Here is a 17,639-nt window from a genome sequence, read left to right as displayed (position 1 = left end):
CTCTGTCACCCAGGCTGGAGTGCAGTGGCCGGATCTCAGCTCACTGCAAACTCCGCCTCCCGGATTTACGCCGTTCTCCTGCCTCAGCCTCCTGAGTAGCTGGGACTACAGGCGCCCGCCACCTCGCCCGCCTAGTTTTTTTGTGTGTTTTAGTAGAGACGGGGTTTCACCGTGTTAGCCAGGATGATCTCGATCTGCCGACCTCGTGATCCGCCCGTCTCGGCCTCCCAAAGTGCTGGGATTACAGGCTTGAGCCACCGCGCCTGGCCACCAGCATCTTTATTACCTTTCATTCCCCCACAGGCTCTTAGGCGGTAAATGATTTCCATTGGTCAGAGAGGAAGTCACCACCAGTGAGTTAGGGAAAGGACTCCAATAGCCTAGCACTTTGTCCACTCTTCCCTCTTTGGCATGTTCCAGGAGTCAGGGTCATGTTGACTCTTTTTAAGCCGAAGATAGTTCCTTCCTTCCCTCAAAATCAAATGTGAGGCCGGGCGTGGTGGCTCATGTCTGTAATCCCAGCACTTTGGGAGGCGAAGGTGGGTGGCTCACTTGAGGTCAGGAGTTCAAGACCAGCCTGACCAACATGGTGAAACCCCATCTCTACTGAAAATACAAAAATTAGCCGGGCGTGGTGGCACATGCCCGTAATCCCAGCTACTCAGGAGGCTGAGGCAGAAGGATCGCTTCAACCCAGGATATAGAGGTTGCAGTGAGCCGAAATCATGCCACTGCACCCTAGCCTGGGCAACAGAGGGAAACTGTCTCAAAACAAGCAAACGAACAAACAGACAAACTCAGATGTGAAATGGCTTTTCTACTTGAAAATGGCTCTAATTAACAACAAAAACCCAGATAAAATACATACATTCTCATAATTTACTTGCTAGTATTCCACCAGATTTTCAGTACTTATCCCACTGCTGTTATTTTTCTGTGTGTGTGTTATGTGTATGCACGTGTGCCCCTCTTGAACTAGAAACTCCCAGGAGGCAAGTGTTTTCTCTTCCACAGGGTGTCCCCATGGGGCTAGGAACACAGACATCTGTGTACAAGGAAGGCATCATCACACGTAATGAGGCTGAGTCTGAAAGAAGCACTGAGGTGCATATGGAGGGAGCAATCAGTTGTGACCACAGTAAGTGGTCTTGAGGAAGAGAAGTATCATTTCAGTAGATTATAAGAGTAGAAGGACCTTTCACAGGCGGCGACAGTGAGACGCCAGAAGCAGGTGGAAAGGAGGAGCTTGTGGGATCCCAGAGGAGGCAGCATTCAGTTATCCTGTTGATGATGAGTATACTGAGACTCCCTGGAGGTCTGAGAGCCAGTCTGTATCTATTTCCTTTTTTATTAGGAGGCCAATCCTAATAAATCTTCCTTCCCAGCCTGGTATTGGGAAGCTTTGTCTCTTTCTTCTCCAGAGATCATTAGCCCTCCCTACCATCACCCTCCTGGGGAGGGCGGGAGGACATAATCAAAGACAAGAGATACTAAGGATTCATCATCACATATACAAGTTACCATCAGAAAATGGTTACTAAGATGCTTGTCAGATAATCTGAGTATTTTTGTTCCCATGATGGTAAAGGCCCAGTTGATTATCAGACTAATCAGAAGGAGAAACAAACAAACACATGATTTTTGGCTTCACTTAAAGTTGTGTGCCTTTCCTGGTAAAAGTTCAAAGCATTTTCTTGAATGCTGACGCAGGCCCTAGAATTCACAGACCAGCTGACTTGTCAGTGGCCCTGGACTGAGCAGACAGTGTTTGAGATGCACATCTCTTCTAAGTAGCCCTGAGTGGCTCCCAATGAGCAAGGTCAATCCACTAAATCTGATTGCTAGACAAAGCCTGTCCCAAAAATGTTTCATAGTGCCACAAAGACAATGAGACCCCTCTGGATAGTCTGGGGCTGTGACACTTGCAGGACTCTATCTGTGGCTCTGTCCAGACAGCTGAATCACTCTTTTTCCTTTTCCTCCCACCTCTCCTCTTAGTCTAGAAAAAAAGTTGTTAATTAAAAGCAAGCCCCAGGATTTCCCATTCCACTGGTATGGCATGAATGATATTTCAAAAGACAGAAATGGCATAGAAATTCTCTTCTGTTAGTCCCCCCTTTTTTTTTTTGAGACGGAGTAGCCCAGGCTGGAGTGCAGTGGCGCCATCTCAGCTCACTGCAACCTCCGCCTCCCAGGTTCACACCATTCTCCTGCCTCAGCCTCCCTAGTAGCTGGGACTACAGGCACCCGCCAACACGCCTGGCTAATTTTTGTATTTTTAGTAGAGACAGGGTTTCACCATGTTAGCCAGGATAGTCTCGATCTCCTGACCTCATGATCCGCCCGCCCCAGCCTCCCAAAGTGCTGGGATTACAGGCGTGAGCCACCGCGCCTGGCTAGACTTCTTAAAATTACAAAGTTTGTTAATCCCTACTATGTGCATAGGAAGCTCTTCAGTACGGTGGAGGATACAAACTGATATAATTATAGTTGCTTGTCCCCAAGGAGTCTACCTCAGCATATTTAGAGCATCTTGGTTGAATTTGAGGGAAGAGATATGACTAAGACATGGTTCCCACCCCTAGGCAGCTTCCTGATGAATGGAAAAAGCAGACATATAAACAATCAGCTAGACTCTAAGGCAGAATGAAGTAAGTGCTAGATGTCCAAGTAATGGATGAAAGAGGGAGGGCTAGGCTGGGTGCAGTGGCGGGAGGATCACCTGAGGTCAGGAGTTCGAGATCAGCCTGGCCAACATGGTGAAACCCTGTCTCTACTAAAAATAACAAAAATTAGCCAGGCATGATGGCTCATGCCTATAGTCCCAACTACTTGGGAGGCTGAGGCAGGAGAATCACTCGAACCTAGGAGGTGGAGGTTGCAGTGAGATGAGATCTCGCCACTGCACACCAGTCTTGGCAACAGTGACTCTGTCTCAAAAAAAGAAAAAAAAAAAAAAAAAGAGGGAGGACTAACTAGGGAGACTCATGTAAGACTGAATTGTGAAGCAGTGTCTGGCAGCATAGGACCAAGCACTCAGTGGAGAAGTTAAGGGAATAAATCAAAGAAGTCGGAGAATGGAGATCACTGGGGTTCTGAGGGTTCCTGAAGGATTCTTGGGGGAAGAGGGTCTTCATAGGGAAACCTTCTACCTGGACAACTTCCTGCATAACCTGCTCCCCTAAACCCTAGCTGCTCTCCCCACTGACAGCTTCCTCCTGCATCCCTGGGTTCTGGCCCTGAGTTCTCTCCTCCCTTGATTTCATGCCTTCTCCTCCCTTTGAGATTAGAAACCCAGACTCTAGGAATCTCCACTGATTTGGCAGTCCAGTGACAGTACATGGGCAGGCCACAGGAGGTTACTTCATTCATCCCCACCTCTCCCCATCATTTCTTACAGGGAAATCCAGGGAGGCCCAGCCTACCCCACCACCTCCTCTGGCTTAGACAAACCTGTTGCTGACCTGTCAGGTTCTACCTAGCCCTGCAACCTCACACTTTAGAAGGCATTGTTTATTCTCTTATTTTCATGTGCTCATTCCTCGGACAACTATTTGGGTTTGGGAGAAAGATACTTAACACCTTTCCATCCTACCTCTTTAAGAAAGGGACTGTGTGCCAAAGACCTTCCCACATGTATGAAGAAGGGGCTCTTGGGAGAAAGTGAATTCCCACAGGATTCCTTTGAATCCTTTTGCAGGTATTTCCTTCCCCTGTCCTCAGCAAGCATTGATGAGCCCCAGTCCTGTAGAGGTTGAATCAACTCCTTGAGTCTAGGAAAAGCTGGCTCCTGAGGCCAGAGGTTGGGCAGTGTACCTACAGCACCATTTCTTGGGAGCTTGTTGGGATATCACATACTTGGAGTGCAAGGTCTTGTGGCTGAATCTATTCAGTCCAGTGTTACATTGCCAGCTCCCCTGTCATTACCACCCCCTCTGCACGTGCTCTATAGGCAGGAGCTGTTACTATGGAAATATATTATTTTTAAAAACAGACACACAGCCTGGGCTTGGGAATCTCCAGAACAAACCTACACGGGCAAGTAGGTTAATGGGGCTGTTTCTGGGTCCAAGCTCCAAGAGGAAGGAGGGTGATGATGGTGGGGGGAATTCAAAATTCGGCGTTCTACTCTCAACCTCTCCCAGCTTCAAGTTCTGCTTTCTCTCTGTTGACATCAGCTGAACCTCTGCCAGACACTTCTATCTGGGAGGGATGTTCTGCACCTTCTTACCCTGGGCCTCGCTTCCCCCAGGAAATGGGAAGCTAGAAGTCGCTGAGTCTGGGGGTGTTGGGAGAAGGGGGCGGTGATTTCCACAGGGGTCAACTCCTTCTTAACCTCACAGGCGTCCGACCTGTGGAAATCTAACAAACACAGGGGAAAGCAAAGGCAGGATCTTAGGTAAGTGAAGTTACTCTTGCCTTGAGCTGAGTGTGGGAGCACCGCGATAGCAAGATGGGGCGAGGTGATCAAAGATCCCGCCTATTTTCAACCCCAGAACCTCCTCCGCTGGCTGCTCGCCCTCCCGCCCTCCTCCAGCGAGGGAGCGCCAGGCTGTCGTGGCCCCGCCCGGCGCGGGTGCGGCTCCTTTAAGGGCGGGTGGGGGCGGGGCGCCGGCGGTGTTGTCAGTGTCAGCTCTGCGCACGCAGCCCTCCCGGAGCCGGTGCCGGCCCGCGAGCCCCAGCGTCTTTGCAGACCAGTCCTCTACCGGGTCCGGCGGGGCCCGCGCGGTGGGAGGAGTCGGGCACTGGCCGGCGACTAACTAGGGTCCGACTGCTGACCAAGCTACAAGGGACCCGGACCACGGAGACAGAGACCCCGGCGTCGCGACCCCCGAGGACCTCCTCTCCTCGCTCTGTGGCATACACTAGTCCTGGGCACTCAACCGCGGAGAGCCCCCGACCCCGCGCGCCCAGCCCCGGGGGAGCCCGCCCCCGCCCCGCGGCCAGCCCGGGCCATGCTCCCCCGGGGTAGCGGCTGAGCCTCAGCCGGGACCGGGACCGGAGCCCGCGCGGAGCATGGATCCGGGCTGGGGGCAGCGGGACGTGGGCTGGGTGGCCCTCCTGATCCTCTTCGCAGCCTCGCTGCTCACGGTGTTCGCCTGGCTGCTGCAATATGCCCGGGGCTTGTGGCTGGCACGGGCCCGCGGGAACCGGGGCCCGGGACCCGCCTTAGCGGGGGAACCCGCGGGTTCCCTACGGGAGCTGGGCGTGTGGCGCTCGCTGCTGAGGCTGCGGGCGACTCGGGCTGGCGCCGCCGAGGAGCCAGGAGTCCGGGGCCTCCTGGCGTCACTCTTCGCCTTCAAGTCTTTCCGGGAGAACTGGCAGCGGGCTTGGGTGCGAGCGCTGAACGAGCAGGCCTGCAGGAACGGGGTGAGTTGGACCAAGCGCTTGGGTGGTCCCTTCAGCCTTTCCTTCCAGGGGAGGGACTGACTGCTCCTGCTAGGAGGCCACTTGGGGGTGGGCATTAACGGGGGAACCCTATGGCTTCTCTTCCTCTCCCGGATCAGAGAAAAGGGTGCCGCTAAGGCTGGGGGTTGTAGAAATCCAACTGGGTTCCCAGACCTCCATTTCTGTGGGCAAGGTACTCTGGCTCCAAACCCATGCACAAGTTGCTGTTCTCATAGCAACGCTAATCCCTGTGCTTGAGGGCACTTCCGCCTTGCCTGGGTGCTGGTTGTGTTGGGGCGTGGGAGACAGGTGCACCTGCAGAAGGAATTTGCCTGCTTCTCATGCCACCACACCCATTTAACATTTCATGCCCCAAATCCCTGGTGTGGTCGGGCAGATCCCCAAAGAGCCTGAATCACTCCCCTACCCCACAGTAATTTCACTGCTACAGTCAAACACATCCTCCATGCTGGCCTGTGGTTCTTTGGGGGGTGGGGGAGTGTTCAGGTGGAGAACAGATTGACAGTGCCCTTACCAGTAGATGAGCTTGCAGCTGCCCCTTGAGGGTCAGTCACAAACCAGTCCAGCCTACTTCCTCCCATTGCACCATGGGCATCTGGCCTCCCAGGAAGTGGGGCAGGAAGCGTGGTCATGAGACGGAGATAAGGTGGGAGGTAGAAGTCTCTCTTTTCTGGAGCTCCCTCCCATCCTGGCCCAGCAATCTCTCCTTGCTCTCACAGTCCATCAGCTCCTTGCTCAGAGGGTTCTCTATTTCCAGTCACTATGAATTTGGAGGCTTTACCTTACTAGTTCCCCAGATGCCTGGAAACAGAAATGGCCACAAGAAATTGCTCTATTTCCTCTGTCCAGCTGGCGGGCTGAAAGCCAGATGGCATCTGTCAGTTAATACCTTGCACCCACCTCTTCATCCAACTCTCCCTGTACCTTGTCCCTCAGTCAGAAGCAACTCCCCAGGATAGCTGACTCAGCTGGACATTGGCCTCCCTTGCAGAGGGTGGGGAGATTGAGGTTTCAAGCATCTGTCTCCCCATCTTCCTTGGCCTAGCCTTTGAATGAGACAGCTACCAGAGCAAAGGAGTTGGCTTCCCCTGGTTTGCCAGGCAAATGAACCCTGTGGATTTGTTTCCTCCATCTCAAGACCCAAGGAAGAGTTGCCAGCCAATTCTGTGCTCCTTCCTCAATTCTGTGTCCACACTGCTCTCCATCCAGGTGGGGCTGCGGTAGGTTGCTTCCATTACTGTGGAAGAATTAGGGAGCAGCTCTTTTGAGATCTAAGCAGCTTTCTGCTCTCTAATACCTTCCTGCTATCTGCCTTGAGGAATTAGCCAGGCCCCTGGACTCTTGAGTCCTCTGAGCTTGTATCTTTTCCCAGTCCCCCGGTACAGATCCCCAAGGCCATGCTAGTCTTCATCTCCAAGAATATGAAGCATCATACTCTTGAGCTTCCACATCCTATTTATTTGGAAGAAGGCTTAGCTTCATTTCTCCAGCTCTTATCTTGGACAAGGTGGCTCTACCACCTTTACCCGTGGCTTAGCCCTTTCCCTCTCTGCCCAGCTATTATATATAGGTGGCAACCAGCACCTTAACTTTTTTCTATGTACACGTGTTTTAGGTGTAGGGTAGGGGATGAAAGGGATGGTGGCGAGAAGAAGAAGGAAGCTCCTGGTATTCCAGGAGGAAGCCAGGGTCTTCAGCTCAAGGTGATCTAGTCTCTGAGGTGGACTAACTCCCCATTGCTCAGTGGCTCCTAGCAGCTACAGGCCCCTGGAGAGGCAGGCTTTGAGGGGACTACCTCCTGTCCTAAAGCCCTGAGCCAAGGAGGGGCCAGAAGCCAGCCTGCAGCTGAGGCCTCCGCAGTGGCAGAGTCCAGCCAGCAACTGAGCAGGCCAGCCCTGTGGGGGCAGCTCCAGAAACCTGATCCTGTGCCCACATTACTCCTTCAGAGCTCCATCCAAATCGCCTTTGAGGAGGTGCCCCAACTCCCACCCAGAGCCAGCATCAGTCATGTGACCTGCGTAGACCAATCTGAGCATACCATGGTAAGGGTCTGATGGGCACTGCTGTCTTTGAGGTCCAAAAAGGACTGATCCCAAGGGCTCCCTTTAGTCCAGAGGTTCTTAACCTGGAGTCTGTGAATGCCTTTTGGATCTAAGGATTGACTTCAGGAAGTCTGAGAATCCCATTGAAGTTATGCGCAAAATGTTGGATGTGTGTTTATCTGCATTTTTCTGGGGAGGGGAGTCTTTGGCGTTTATCTGATTCTTTTAGGGAGTTATGATCCTGAAAACATGAAGTCCCTAGGAAAATGGAAGTGGGGAGGGGTCTGCTGAACTATTATAGGGCAGGACAAAGCAGGGCGAGCACCCTTCCCCCACATCTGACCCACCTCGCCGGTCTCAGGTGCTGCGTTGCCAGCTCTCTGCTGAGGAGGTGCGGTTCCCAGTCTCTGTGACCCAGCAGTCCCCCGCTGCTGTCTCCATGGAGACCTACCACGTCACTCTGACACTGCCACCAACACAGGTAGAAGGGGATGTGGGAAACTGAGTTGGGCAGGGGGCGGTTCCATTGGCTCGGCTTCTTCCATTTGTTTCCTCTCTGGGATGGAATTCAGGAAGGGAGGGTCCTCAGGAATTAGGAGTCCTTGGGGAAATGGGGCAAGTCAGTCCAGTCACTTTGTTCCTGTCCGTAGTTGGAAGTCAACCTGGAAGAAATCCCTGGTGAGGGGCTGCTCATATCATGGGCCTTCACTGATCGCCCAGATCTCAGCCTAACGGTGCTTCCCAAGCTGCAGGCCAGGGAGGTAAGGAGGCAGGGGTGGCAGAGAAGAGGCAGAACAGGGAGGGAGGCAGAGGTGGGGGATCCACCTCGTTGTTGTTCCCTTCTCCTCTCTACAGAGAGGTGAGGAACAAGTAGAGCTCTCCACAATTGAGGAACTGATCAAGGATGCCATAGTCAGCACCCAGCCAGCCATGATGGTCAACCTCAGGGCGTGCTCTGCCCCAGGAGGCCTGGTGAGTTGGCACCCAAAGCAAAAGATTTGCATGCACCTTGTCCCCAGCGTGCTATGTCAGGATTCTTGCTCTTTGGACCTTCTTCTATTCTTAGGTACCCAGTGAGAAGCCACCCATGTTGCCCCAGGCTCAGCCAGCCATTCCCAGACCTACCCGGTTATTCCTACGGCAGCTTCGGGCATCTCACTTGGGAAATGAGCTGGAAGGTGAGAGCTAGAAGTGGCTGCGGGACTGCCAAGGCTATGGCTGGTTGCAGGTGCTCTCTGCCCCTCTGCCAAGGGTGCAGCCTCTTTATTCTGCATTGACTTTCCATCTTTGATCTGAGCATCTTCTAACTTCTGGTTCCTCCCAGGCACCGAGGAACTGTGCTGTGTAGCTGAACTTGACAACCCCATGCAGCAGAAGTGGACCAAGCCTGCGAGGGCTGGACCCGAGGTGGAGTGGACAGAAGACCTGGCACTGTAAGGAGTAACCCTGCCCCGACCCCATGCTCCACGGCAGAAAGGATCAAACCTTTCCAGCACAGCCCTTGCAGGAATCAGCTCTTGTTTTCAGTAGCCTTTGGTGTGAGCCCCTATTGTATGCCAGGTCCTGGCGTGGGTCTTAGGGATACAGACTTGACCCCCACCCCTGGGTCAATGACAAGCTTGAGGCAGAGACGGGTATAAACAAAGAAGATGGCATAACCACTCCAGTTGAGGTTTATATAATGTGTCACTGCAGTGCCTAGGTCGGGGGGAGATTAATTCCCATGAGGGAATAAGGATCAGAGTAGGCTTCATGGAGGAGATGGCATTTAAACTACACTTTAGAGCAACAGTAGGATTTCATCAGAGTGTGAAAGTATTCTCGGCAGAGGGAAGAGCTGGAGCAAATGAAAGAGGGTGGCTTGCAACTGAGAGACTGGCAAGACAGGAGGAGCAGGGCCAGGGAGGATTTGAATGCACAGCTGAGGAGCATGGTTCCCACTCAGGCCCTGTCCCTTTCTCTTGGGATGGGAGAGAATTTGGAATTGGAGCATTTGTGCCATTTTATTTATGTACACAGCTCTCTGCCTCTGGCCTGTGATCCACTCAAGTGTGGGTTCAGCTTGCTAATCTTCCCCTTCCTGCCCCATCTCCTCTTGTCCCACAGGGATCTGGGCCCCCAGAGCCGGGAGCTGACCCTCAAAGTGCTGAGGAGCAGCAGCTGTGGAGACAGTGAGTGAGGGGCAGGAGGGGCACCCCTGGGTGGGTGCAGAGTGGAGCCTGGCCATGGGCCCAGCTCATAGTGCCATCCCTTTCCCCAGCCGAACTCCTAGGCCAGGCCACACTGCCTGTGGGCTCCCCCTCCAGACCACTTTCTCGAAGACAGGTGTGCCCACTCACCCCAGGGCCAGGGAAAGCCCTGGGACCAGCAGCCACCATGGCAGTGGAGGTAAGAAGCTGACCCCTGGGGCAGTGGGAGGACACAGGGGATGGGCAGTCTCTGAGGCTCTGCCTCTTCCCTCTCCCACCCCTGGGCAGCTTCAGTACGACGAGGGCTCTCCCCGGAACCTGGGTACTCCCACCTCCTCCACTCCACGCCCCAGCATCACACCTACCAAGAAGATTGAGCTTGACCGGACCATCATGCCCGATGGCACCATTGTCACCACAGTCACCACCGTCCAGTCCCGGCCCCGTATAGATGGCAAATTAGGTAAAGAGAAGGAGCCTGGGAGCCCAGCTCTAACCAGGGGCCTGGGACTGCAGACCCAAGGCGGGACAGTGAAAGAGGAGAGAAAGCCTTAATTCCAACTCCCCCTGTTTTCAGATATTCCATTCCGGTCCTACCACATCTTCCTCCCAATCTTTGTCTCTTTCAAACTTTCTCTTACCTTCTGCCATTTCCTCAGCAATTCCTCTCACTCTACCACCCTTCTGGATCCTCGTGCCCCTCCTTACACAGGACTGTTGTACTCCCACCTTCCAGCTTCCCCTCTGGCTTTTCACAGGTGTCCTTAGCCCTAGCTGACTATAAATCCATCCTGCTACCCTCAGCCCTCCAGTACCCCCTGGGTTCCTCCAGCAAACCCAGAGGCCTCTGTGGCATTTCTGCCCCACTCAGTGGGCCCCCATGGTACTTTGGCCATTATAGGGGCCCCCATGGAATTGCCCCAACCTCAGGGGACCCCAGTACCCCCACTGTCCCCCCTCCATATTTTCATAGCATCTCCCCACACCCTCAGCAGGCCCCATGGCACTTTCCTACACTCCCATTAGCTCCTGGGGTGTCTTTTAGTCCCCACAGCATCTTCTTAATCACCCTTGTGATTAATCACCCCTCAATCATTCTTGCCCTCTGAGTCACCCAAAGTCTGCATCTCAACAAAGACAGTAGGGGTGGGGGCCACTCTGAAGCACCTCCCAGCTCACTGACCCTCCCCCACCCACCAGACTCCCCCTCCCGCTCCCCGTCCAAGGTGGAGGTGACCGAGAAGACGACGACTGTGCTGAGTGAGAGCAGTGGCCCCAGCAATGCCTCCCATAGCAGCAGCCGTGAGTGGGGAATGGGGTGCATGAGTATGGGTTGGCCCTGGTGCCCCAGCATCAAAAAGTACTCTGAGTTCCAATCCAAGAAAGAGCCAGGGAAAAGTCAGGTTATCCATCCTTTGCACTCCCAGCAGGGGACAGCCACCTTTCCAACGGCTTGGACCCTGTAGCAGAGACAGCGATTCGCCAGCTGACAGAGCCCAGCGGGCGGGCGGCCAAGAAGACACCCACCAAGCGCAGCACTCTCATCATCTCTGGTGTTTCCAAGGTAACTGGGCTCTGGGGAGAGGAGCTGGGATGGGGAGAAAGCCCTAATGAGTCGGTTACTCCTGCCCATTTAAACTCGTCCCTCCTGCCAGGTGCCCATTGCTCAGGACGAGCTGGCACTATCCCTGGGCTATGCGGCATCCCTGGAAGCCACAATGCAGGATGATGCAGGGACCAGTGGAGGTCCCTCTTCACCTCCCTCAGACCCACCAGCCATGTCTCCAGGACCCCTAGATGCCCTCTCCAGTCCTACAAGTGTCCAGGAAGCAGACGAGACAACCCGTTCAGATATTTCTGAGAGGCCATCTGTGGATGACGTTGAGTCAGAAACGGGGTCCACTGGTGCCCTGGAGACCCGCAGCCTCAAGGATCACAAAGGTAGGGGGACGTTGGCAGGGTGCCCCTCATCTCTTCTTTTATTCACATATCATGACCTGAGGGACCTCAAGCCAACGTGCCTTCTCTTCTCCCCTAAGAGACAGCCGGAGTTCCCAGCCTAGTTCAGCCAAGCTAGCCTAGAGGAGGGAACTTGGTGCCTTGGTTCCTGGCCTAGATCTGACATGCTTGTGATAGGAAGGGATGCCAGATTATTTCCCTTTACCTCCATTGTTCTTTCTTCCTGAGTCTAAGTGCCAGTTTTCCTGCCCTTTAAAAAAAAATTATAAAAATTTATTCCCAGGCAGGGCGTAGTGGCTCACGCTGGCACTTTGGGAGGCCGAGGCAGGCGGATTACCTGAGTACAGGAGTTCAAGACTAGCCTGGGCAACATGGCAAGACCCTGTCTCTACTAAAAATACAATAAATTGCCTGGGCACAGTGGCACACACCTGTAATCTCAGCTACTCAAGGGGCTGAGGTGGGAGGATTCCTTGAGCCTGGGAGGTTGAGGTTCAAGGAGGTTGAGGCAGTGAGCCATGATTGTGCCATTGCACTCCAGCCTGGGTGACAGAGTAAGACCCTGTCTCAAAAAAAAAAAAAAAAAAAAAAAATTTTCCGTGGTTTGGCGCAGTGGCTCATGCCTGTAATCCTAGCACTTTGGGAGGCCAAAGTGGGTGGATCACGAGGTCAGGAGGTCAAGACCAGCCTGGCCAACATGGGGAAACCCCGTCTCTACTAAAAATACAAAAATTAGCCAGGTGTGGTGGCAGGCGCCTGTATTCCCAGCTACTCGGGAGGCTGAGGCAGGAGAATTGCTTGAAGCGGTGGGGTGGAGGTTGCAGTGAGCCGAGATCATGACACTGCCCTCCAGCCTGGGTGACAGAGTGAGACTCCGTCTCAAAAAGAAAAAAAAAAAAAAAAAATTCTTCCCTTTCATTCTGCACCCTCTCCCCCATGAGTATAAGAAATCCTACCCCAGGCCAACCCTTGGATTTTCCTTCTGGCAGCAAGACAGGCTGTGACCAGTGGTGGTAGTTCTTCTAACTTTAAAAGTTGAGAGGCTCACCCTAAAACATCTTCATTCCTCTACCAGTGAGACTATCAACCATGGATGGATCTATTTTTTAAGCCTGCATCACTTCTTGAGATAATGAGGTTTCTACCTCCAAAGCCTGCTGGGTGAGCACCTTGCTCATTATACTGATTCTGAATTTACCTCTTTGAAGTTTCTAGATGCACCACTTCCTGCTCACAGCCTGGAATTCGATTAACAAGTCAGTGTTAACCCACCTTTCCCTTCATGATTTATAGGCTTTTGGGAGTACCTTCTGGTAGCTTTTGTCTTCCCATAGGAAAGAGGCCCAATCCCAGTTTGTCCTCACAAAGCAGCCAGCCCTGTGATAACTCTTTTGCGGGCAGAGTTAGGAGTGTACACAGATCTCCACAAGTACCACGATTTTTGCCTCAGGAAGGATAAAGCACATGTTTGTTTATGCTTTCGTTTTCTTTTTTCTTTTTTTCCACGAAGCCTTTTGGAGAAGTATGTTTCTGCCTTTTTTTCCTGAGGAAGCCTGGCTTCTGGGCCACGGGACTGATCCTGTCCACATCCTCGATCCCTCCATTCTCGGTCATGTCTCTGCCCCCGTCTCACCCCACCCCGTGCCCCTCTCTGCCTTAGTTTCCCCTCTTCCCCTGCAGTGAGTTTCCTGCGCAGCGGCACTAAGCTCATTTTCCGCCGGAGGCCTCGACAGAAGGAAGCTGGCCTGAGCCAATCACACGATGACCTCTCCAACGCAACGGCCACGCCCAGTGTCCGAAAGAAGGCCGGCAGCTTTTCTCGCCGCCTTATCAAGCGCTTTTCCTTCAAATCCAAACCCAAGGCCAATGGTAACCCCAGCCCCCAGCTCTGAGGACCTTCCTTACTTCCTGAGCTAGGAAAGGGCACAAGTTCTCTTAGCCCATTCCCCACCTCCCCTTCCATACCCCTTCCTGGATCTCCAGCGCCTGGGCCAGGAAAGTCCTCTGGGTTCCAGGAAGCCCTGTCCACCCTGGACCACGGGGCCGGTTGGAAGGATATTTGGAACGGGAAGCACATGAGAGGTGGGCACCCGTTGCCGAGGACATAGACGAGGGACTGGTGGCTGGGAGGGAGAGAAGGGCCCTGTCTGGCATGTGTGGGCATTCCCCAGAAGCGTTTGCCTCCTGCTGAGCCTGGTCCCTGAGTGGAGTCCCAGGGTGCTCAGCTCTTCAGCTGACCCTTCCTCCCTTATTTATTCTCTTTTCTATTTATATGTGTGGCTTAGGACCCTCCGTGAACAGATGATAGAGGGCATCTCTCCTAGGTGACCCTTCTTTTCTGTCCCAGGGGGTGGGTAATTCCCTTCAGGATGGGGCTCCCACACCTCCCTCAGGTCCCCACTCAGACCAGCACCAGTGTCTGCCTCTGAGAATGTTGGCAGCTCACAGACAGCAGGGCCGGCCTGGGATGGGGGGCAGGTACTCCCCACCTTTCTGCCTCCCTTCCTGCTCCTCATCCCTCCCTCCCCCTTTATTACCGTTTTTTGTACTTGATGCCTTCTCTGTGAGCAGTGGCTCTGTGGGAAGGAGGGAGCCGGGAGCTTGCTGGGAAGCCTTCCCCAGAGAGATGGCTTTAGGGGCTTTATTTAAAGACTGTGATGATGGAGCCACGCAAGGCTGCACCTCTGTGTGTTGGGAGACGATGATGATGTCCATTGCTGTGTGATGGCTTGGAATTTAATTTATTAAAGTCAAATTGGAATTTATAAACTGGACAACTGGTTATCCTTTGAAAGGCAGTAGGCAGCCAGGCTGTGACATGGATGGTGTGGGAGGATGAGAGACAGGGGCCCGGATAATGAGGTTGGGTAGATGACACACATTGTGGATCTGCTAAGAAGTTCCTGCAGGGAAGAAGGGGCGTGCAGAGAAAGGATGGAAGAGACAGAAGGCTCTGGAGTGTGAAATTGTAGCAAAAAAGTCAATCGACTAGTACAGCTTAGTCTTCATTCCCCTTTCTGGAACACGCTCCTCCTTCTAGGATGTAATGGAGATCAGAGCTTGGACCCTGTAACTAGACTGCCTGCCTGGGTTTGAGTCCCAGCTCCTCTAATTACTTGTGTGACCTTGGGCAAGTTATGTAACCTCTTAAGTGCCTCAGTTTTCTCATCTGTAAAATGGGAACTTCAATCATCATAGCTATCATTTGGCTGTGGATGAGAAGTAAATGAAGTGCTGAGTAAGTGTTAACTGTTGCCTCAGAAGAAACTGGGAGGGGGAAGTCTTAGCAGTGTTTCAACATAGAAAAGCTCTCATTCTGAAATGTGGGCAAATTTCAGGGATTGATAGATCCTAGCAAACTCTTGTGTCCCTGGTTCCTGTGCTTGGGATCTTATACAGGATTTGAACCAGGTAAGCTGCTACAGGATATTGGGCAGAATGCAGGACCAGGAAGCAAGAAAACTGAGTCTGCCACAAACAAACCAAGAGATCTTGAGCAAGCGACTTCTCCTTTGGGGACCTCAACTTCCTCATCTCTAAAATAAGGGTGACCTGGATAATCATTCAGTTCACTTCCAGCCTTGACATCCTATGACTACCTACATCTCAGGGTGTTTAGGGCACATGCCTTTGGGTAGATAACATGTGGAAATTGTTACTGTTCCCCATGCTCCTGTCCACACTGTTAACCAAATATGAGATATCTGGGAAGAACGGAGAGTATAGATATTTGGTTTTTTTTTCAATTAATTTAGTTTTATATATTTGGGGGCACAAGTGCAGGTTTCTTTTTTTTTTTTGAGACAGGGTCTCACTCTGTCTCCCAGGCTGAAGTGCAGTGGTGCGATCGTGGCTCACTGCAACCTCCGCCTCCCCGGTTCAAGCGATTCTCCTGCCTCAGCCTCCCGAGTATCTGGGATTACAGGCACATGCTACCACACCCGGCTAATTTCTGGATTTTTAGTAGAGCCAGGGTTTCACTATGTTGGCCAGGGTGGTCTCAAACTCCTGACCTCAAGTGATCCACCCACCTCAGCCTCCTAAAGTGCTGAGATTACAGGCGTGAGCCACCGCGCCCGGCCTAGTGCAGGTTTCTTACATGCACTTATTGCATGCATAGGGGTGAAGTTTGGGCTTTTTTTAGCGTATGCATCGCCCAAATAGTGAACATCATACCCAATAGGTAGTTTTTCAGCCCCCACCCTCCTCCCACCTTCTCATCTTTCATAGTCTCCGATGTCTTTTATTCCGCTCTGTATGTCCATGTATACCCATTATTTAGCTCCCACTTATAAGTGAGAATATGCCATATTTGACTTTCTGTTTCTTGAGTTATTTCATTGAGGATAATGGCCTCTGGTTCCATCCATGTTGCTGGAAAACACATGATTTCATTCTTTTTTATGGCTGAGTAGTATTCCACTGTGTGTGTGTGTGTGTGTGTGTGTGTGTGTGTGTTGGGAGATGATCATGATGTCCATTGCTGTGTGATAGCTTGGAATTTAATTTATTAAAGTCAAGTTGGAGTTTATAAACTGCATTTTATCACTCACTACATTCGCTACATTTTCTTTATCCAATCCTCCATTGATGGACACATCAATTTGGCTGATTTTTATATAGTGAAATGTTCAATTCTAGGTCATGAAAATTCAAAGAGATTTTTCAAGCTGTTTCCCCTAATCTAAGAAATGTAACTCTAGTGGTTCACAGAGGAACAGTTTTTCTACCAGTATGACAGAACAGCCAAACACAATGAACTTGTGATTGCACAAGAAACTTTTGTTGATGGAAGAACAGGTATTCAGATTTCTACAAGACCTGGGGACTGAGTAGATGGCAACTGGAATCTGTATTGAGCTTCCAGTGCTGAGCTGCCCAGAGTTCCATGGAATGACATATTTTAGTGAAGAAGAGCCTGATCACGTTTCAAAAATAGGGAATTTTTAAATGAATGAAAAAAATACGAAACATATTTTCATCAACTTAATCCATTTCACACTTTCAGAAGAGATCCACAGCTTTTAATGAGTATGAATTATGCTTTCAGTTTTTGTGGCAGCTTTTAAAGAACAAATCTCGGGATATGTCTGAATTACCCAGCCAAAATTGTGGCTTGTTTTCAAGAGAAGCAGATTGAGATAGAAGTAAACTATGCTAGACAGCATGACACTGCTTTAAATTTTGGAAACATATATATGGATCCCAGAGCAATCCTGAAATTTTTGCTCTGTAACCTATGTTTGAGTTTACACAGCTCTGTGAATGAACTTTTTCTTCATAAAATTGCTAAATAAAGCTAAAAGCTATTTTCAGTGAAGCAAATCTGAATTAAAATGAGGTTGGCATTTCATGAAGTACTACTATATGCATTTTTGAATGAATAAAGTTGGTAAGATATATTCTGTTACTTTTGAATTACATTTTTTAAAACTTTTTTTTTTTTTTTTTTTTTTTTTTTTTTTAGACAGTGTCTCTCTCTGTTGCCCAGGCTGGAGTGCAGGGGTGTGATTTTGGCTCACTGCAACCTCTGCCTCCTGGGTTCAAGCGATTTTCCTGCTTCAGCCTCCTGAGTAGCTAGGACTACAGGTGCCCACCACCACACCTGGCTAGTTTTTGTATTTTTAGTAGAGATGGGGTTTTGCCATGTTAGCCAGGCTGGTTTGAAGCTCCTGACCTCATGATCTACCCTCCTCGGCCTCCCAAAGTGCTGGGACTACACGCATGAGCCACAGCGCCCGGCAAAACCCTATTTTAAAATAGGAACCAAGTTACAACTCACTGTTGTTAAAACCAAAAGCCAAAATTTATGCACAAGTATGACTTTACTATCTTAATGGCATTTAAAATTTTATTTTATATATATTGAACATTTAATGTGTTTGCTGATTATACAAATTATAGAGGTTTATTTTTATATTAGAAGATACAGAAAACTACAATGCAATAAAATATCAATCTTAACGAACTTTATTGAGGTATATTATTTAACAAGTATGTCTTGAACCCTTACTGAGTTTCAGCCACTGGGCTGAGTGAT

The 17,639-nt window shown here is 51.1% G+C and overlaps 1 protein-coding gene across 4 annotated transcripts; it reads left to right on the top strand.

The window, feature by feature from the left end:
- Window positions 1-2,945: 2,945 nt before the first annotated feature.
- C2CD2L (C2CD2 like) lies at window positions 2,946-14,364 on the top strand. Of its 4 annotated transcripts, XM_009187464.2 has the most exons (15): window positions 5,259-5,370; window positions 6,455-6,629; window positions 7,356-7,451; window positions 7,813-7,932; window positions 8,102-8,212; window positions 8,307-8,423; window positions 8,518-8,629; window positions 8,776-8,884; window positions 9,558-9,622; window positions 9,712-9,839; window positions 9,929-10,103; window positions 10,841-10,942; window positions 11,068-11,204; window positions 11,296-11,581; window positions 13,280-14,364. In XM_009187464.2, the coding sequence occupies exons 2-15, from the start codon at window positions 6,462-6,464 to the stop codon at window positions 13,489-13,491; spliced, it is 1,938 nt and encodes a 645-aa protein (XP_009185728.1). In that variant the 5' UTR covers window positions 5,259-5,370; window positions 6,455-6,461; the 3' UTR covers window positions 13,492-14,364. The 4 variants fall into 4 exon arrangements, with proteins under 4 accessions (XP_021782309.1, XP_003910857.1, XP_009185726.1 ...); XM_021926617.2 differs by lacking the exons at window positions 6,455-6,629; window positions 13,280-14,364 and adding an exon at window positions 12,675-13,229 and having other exon boundaries at window positions 2,946-5,370; XM_003910808.4 differs by lacking the exon at window positions 6,455-6,629 and having other exon boundaries at window positions 2,947-5,370.
- Window positions 14,365-17,639: the final 3,275 nt, after the last annotated feature.

Source organism: Papio anubis, chromosome 12 (assembly GCF_008728515.1).
Source record: "Papio anubis isolate 15944 chromosome 12, Panubis1.0, whole genome shotgun sequence".
NCBI lineage: Eukaryota > Metazoa > Chordata > Mammalia > Primates > Cercopithecidae > Papio > Papio anubis.
The sequence above is the reverse complement of the archived record's forward strand: the minus strand, read 5'-3'. Positions and strand labels throughout refer to the sequence as shown.

Bases quoted from the DNA above. Each gene is read 5' to 3' on its own strand.
- C2CD2L (XM_003910808.4), top strand. From the start codon at position 5,017: ATGGATCCGGGCTGGGGGCAGCGGGACGTGGGCTGGGTGGCCCTCCTG. The intron at 10,104-10,840 runs GTAAAGAGAAGG...CCCACCCACCAG, and splicing joins CCGTATAGATGGCAAATTAG to ACTCCCCCTCCCGCTCCCCG. The intron at 11,582-13,279 runs GTAGGGGGACGT...CTTCCCCTGCAG, and splicing joins CAGCCTCAAGGATCACAAAG to TGAGTTTCCTGCGCAGCGGC.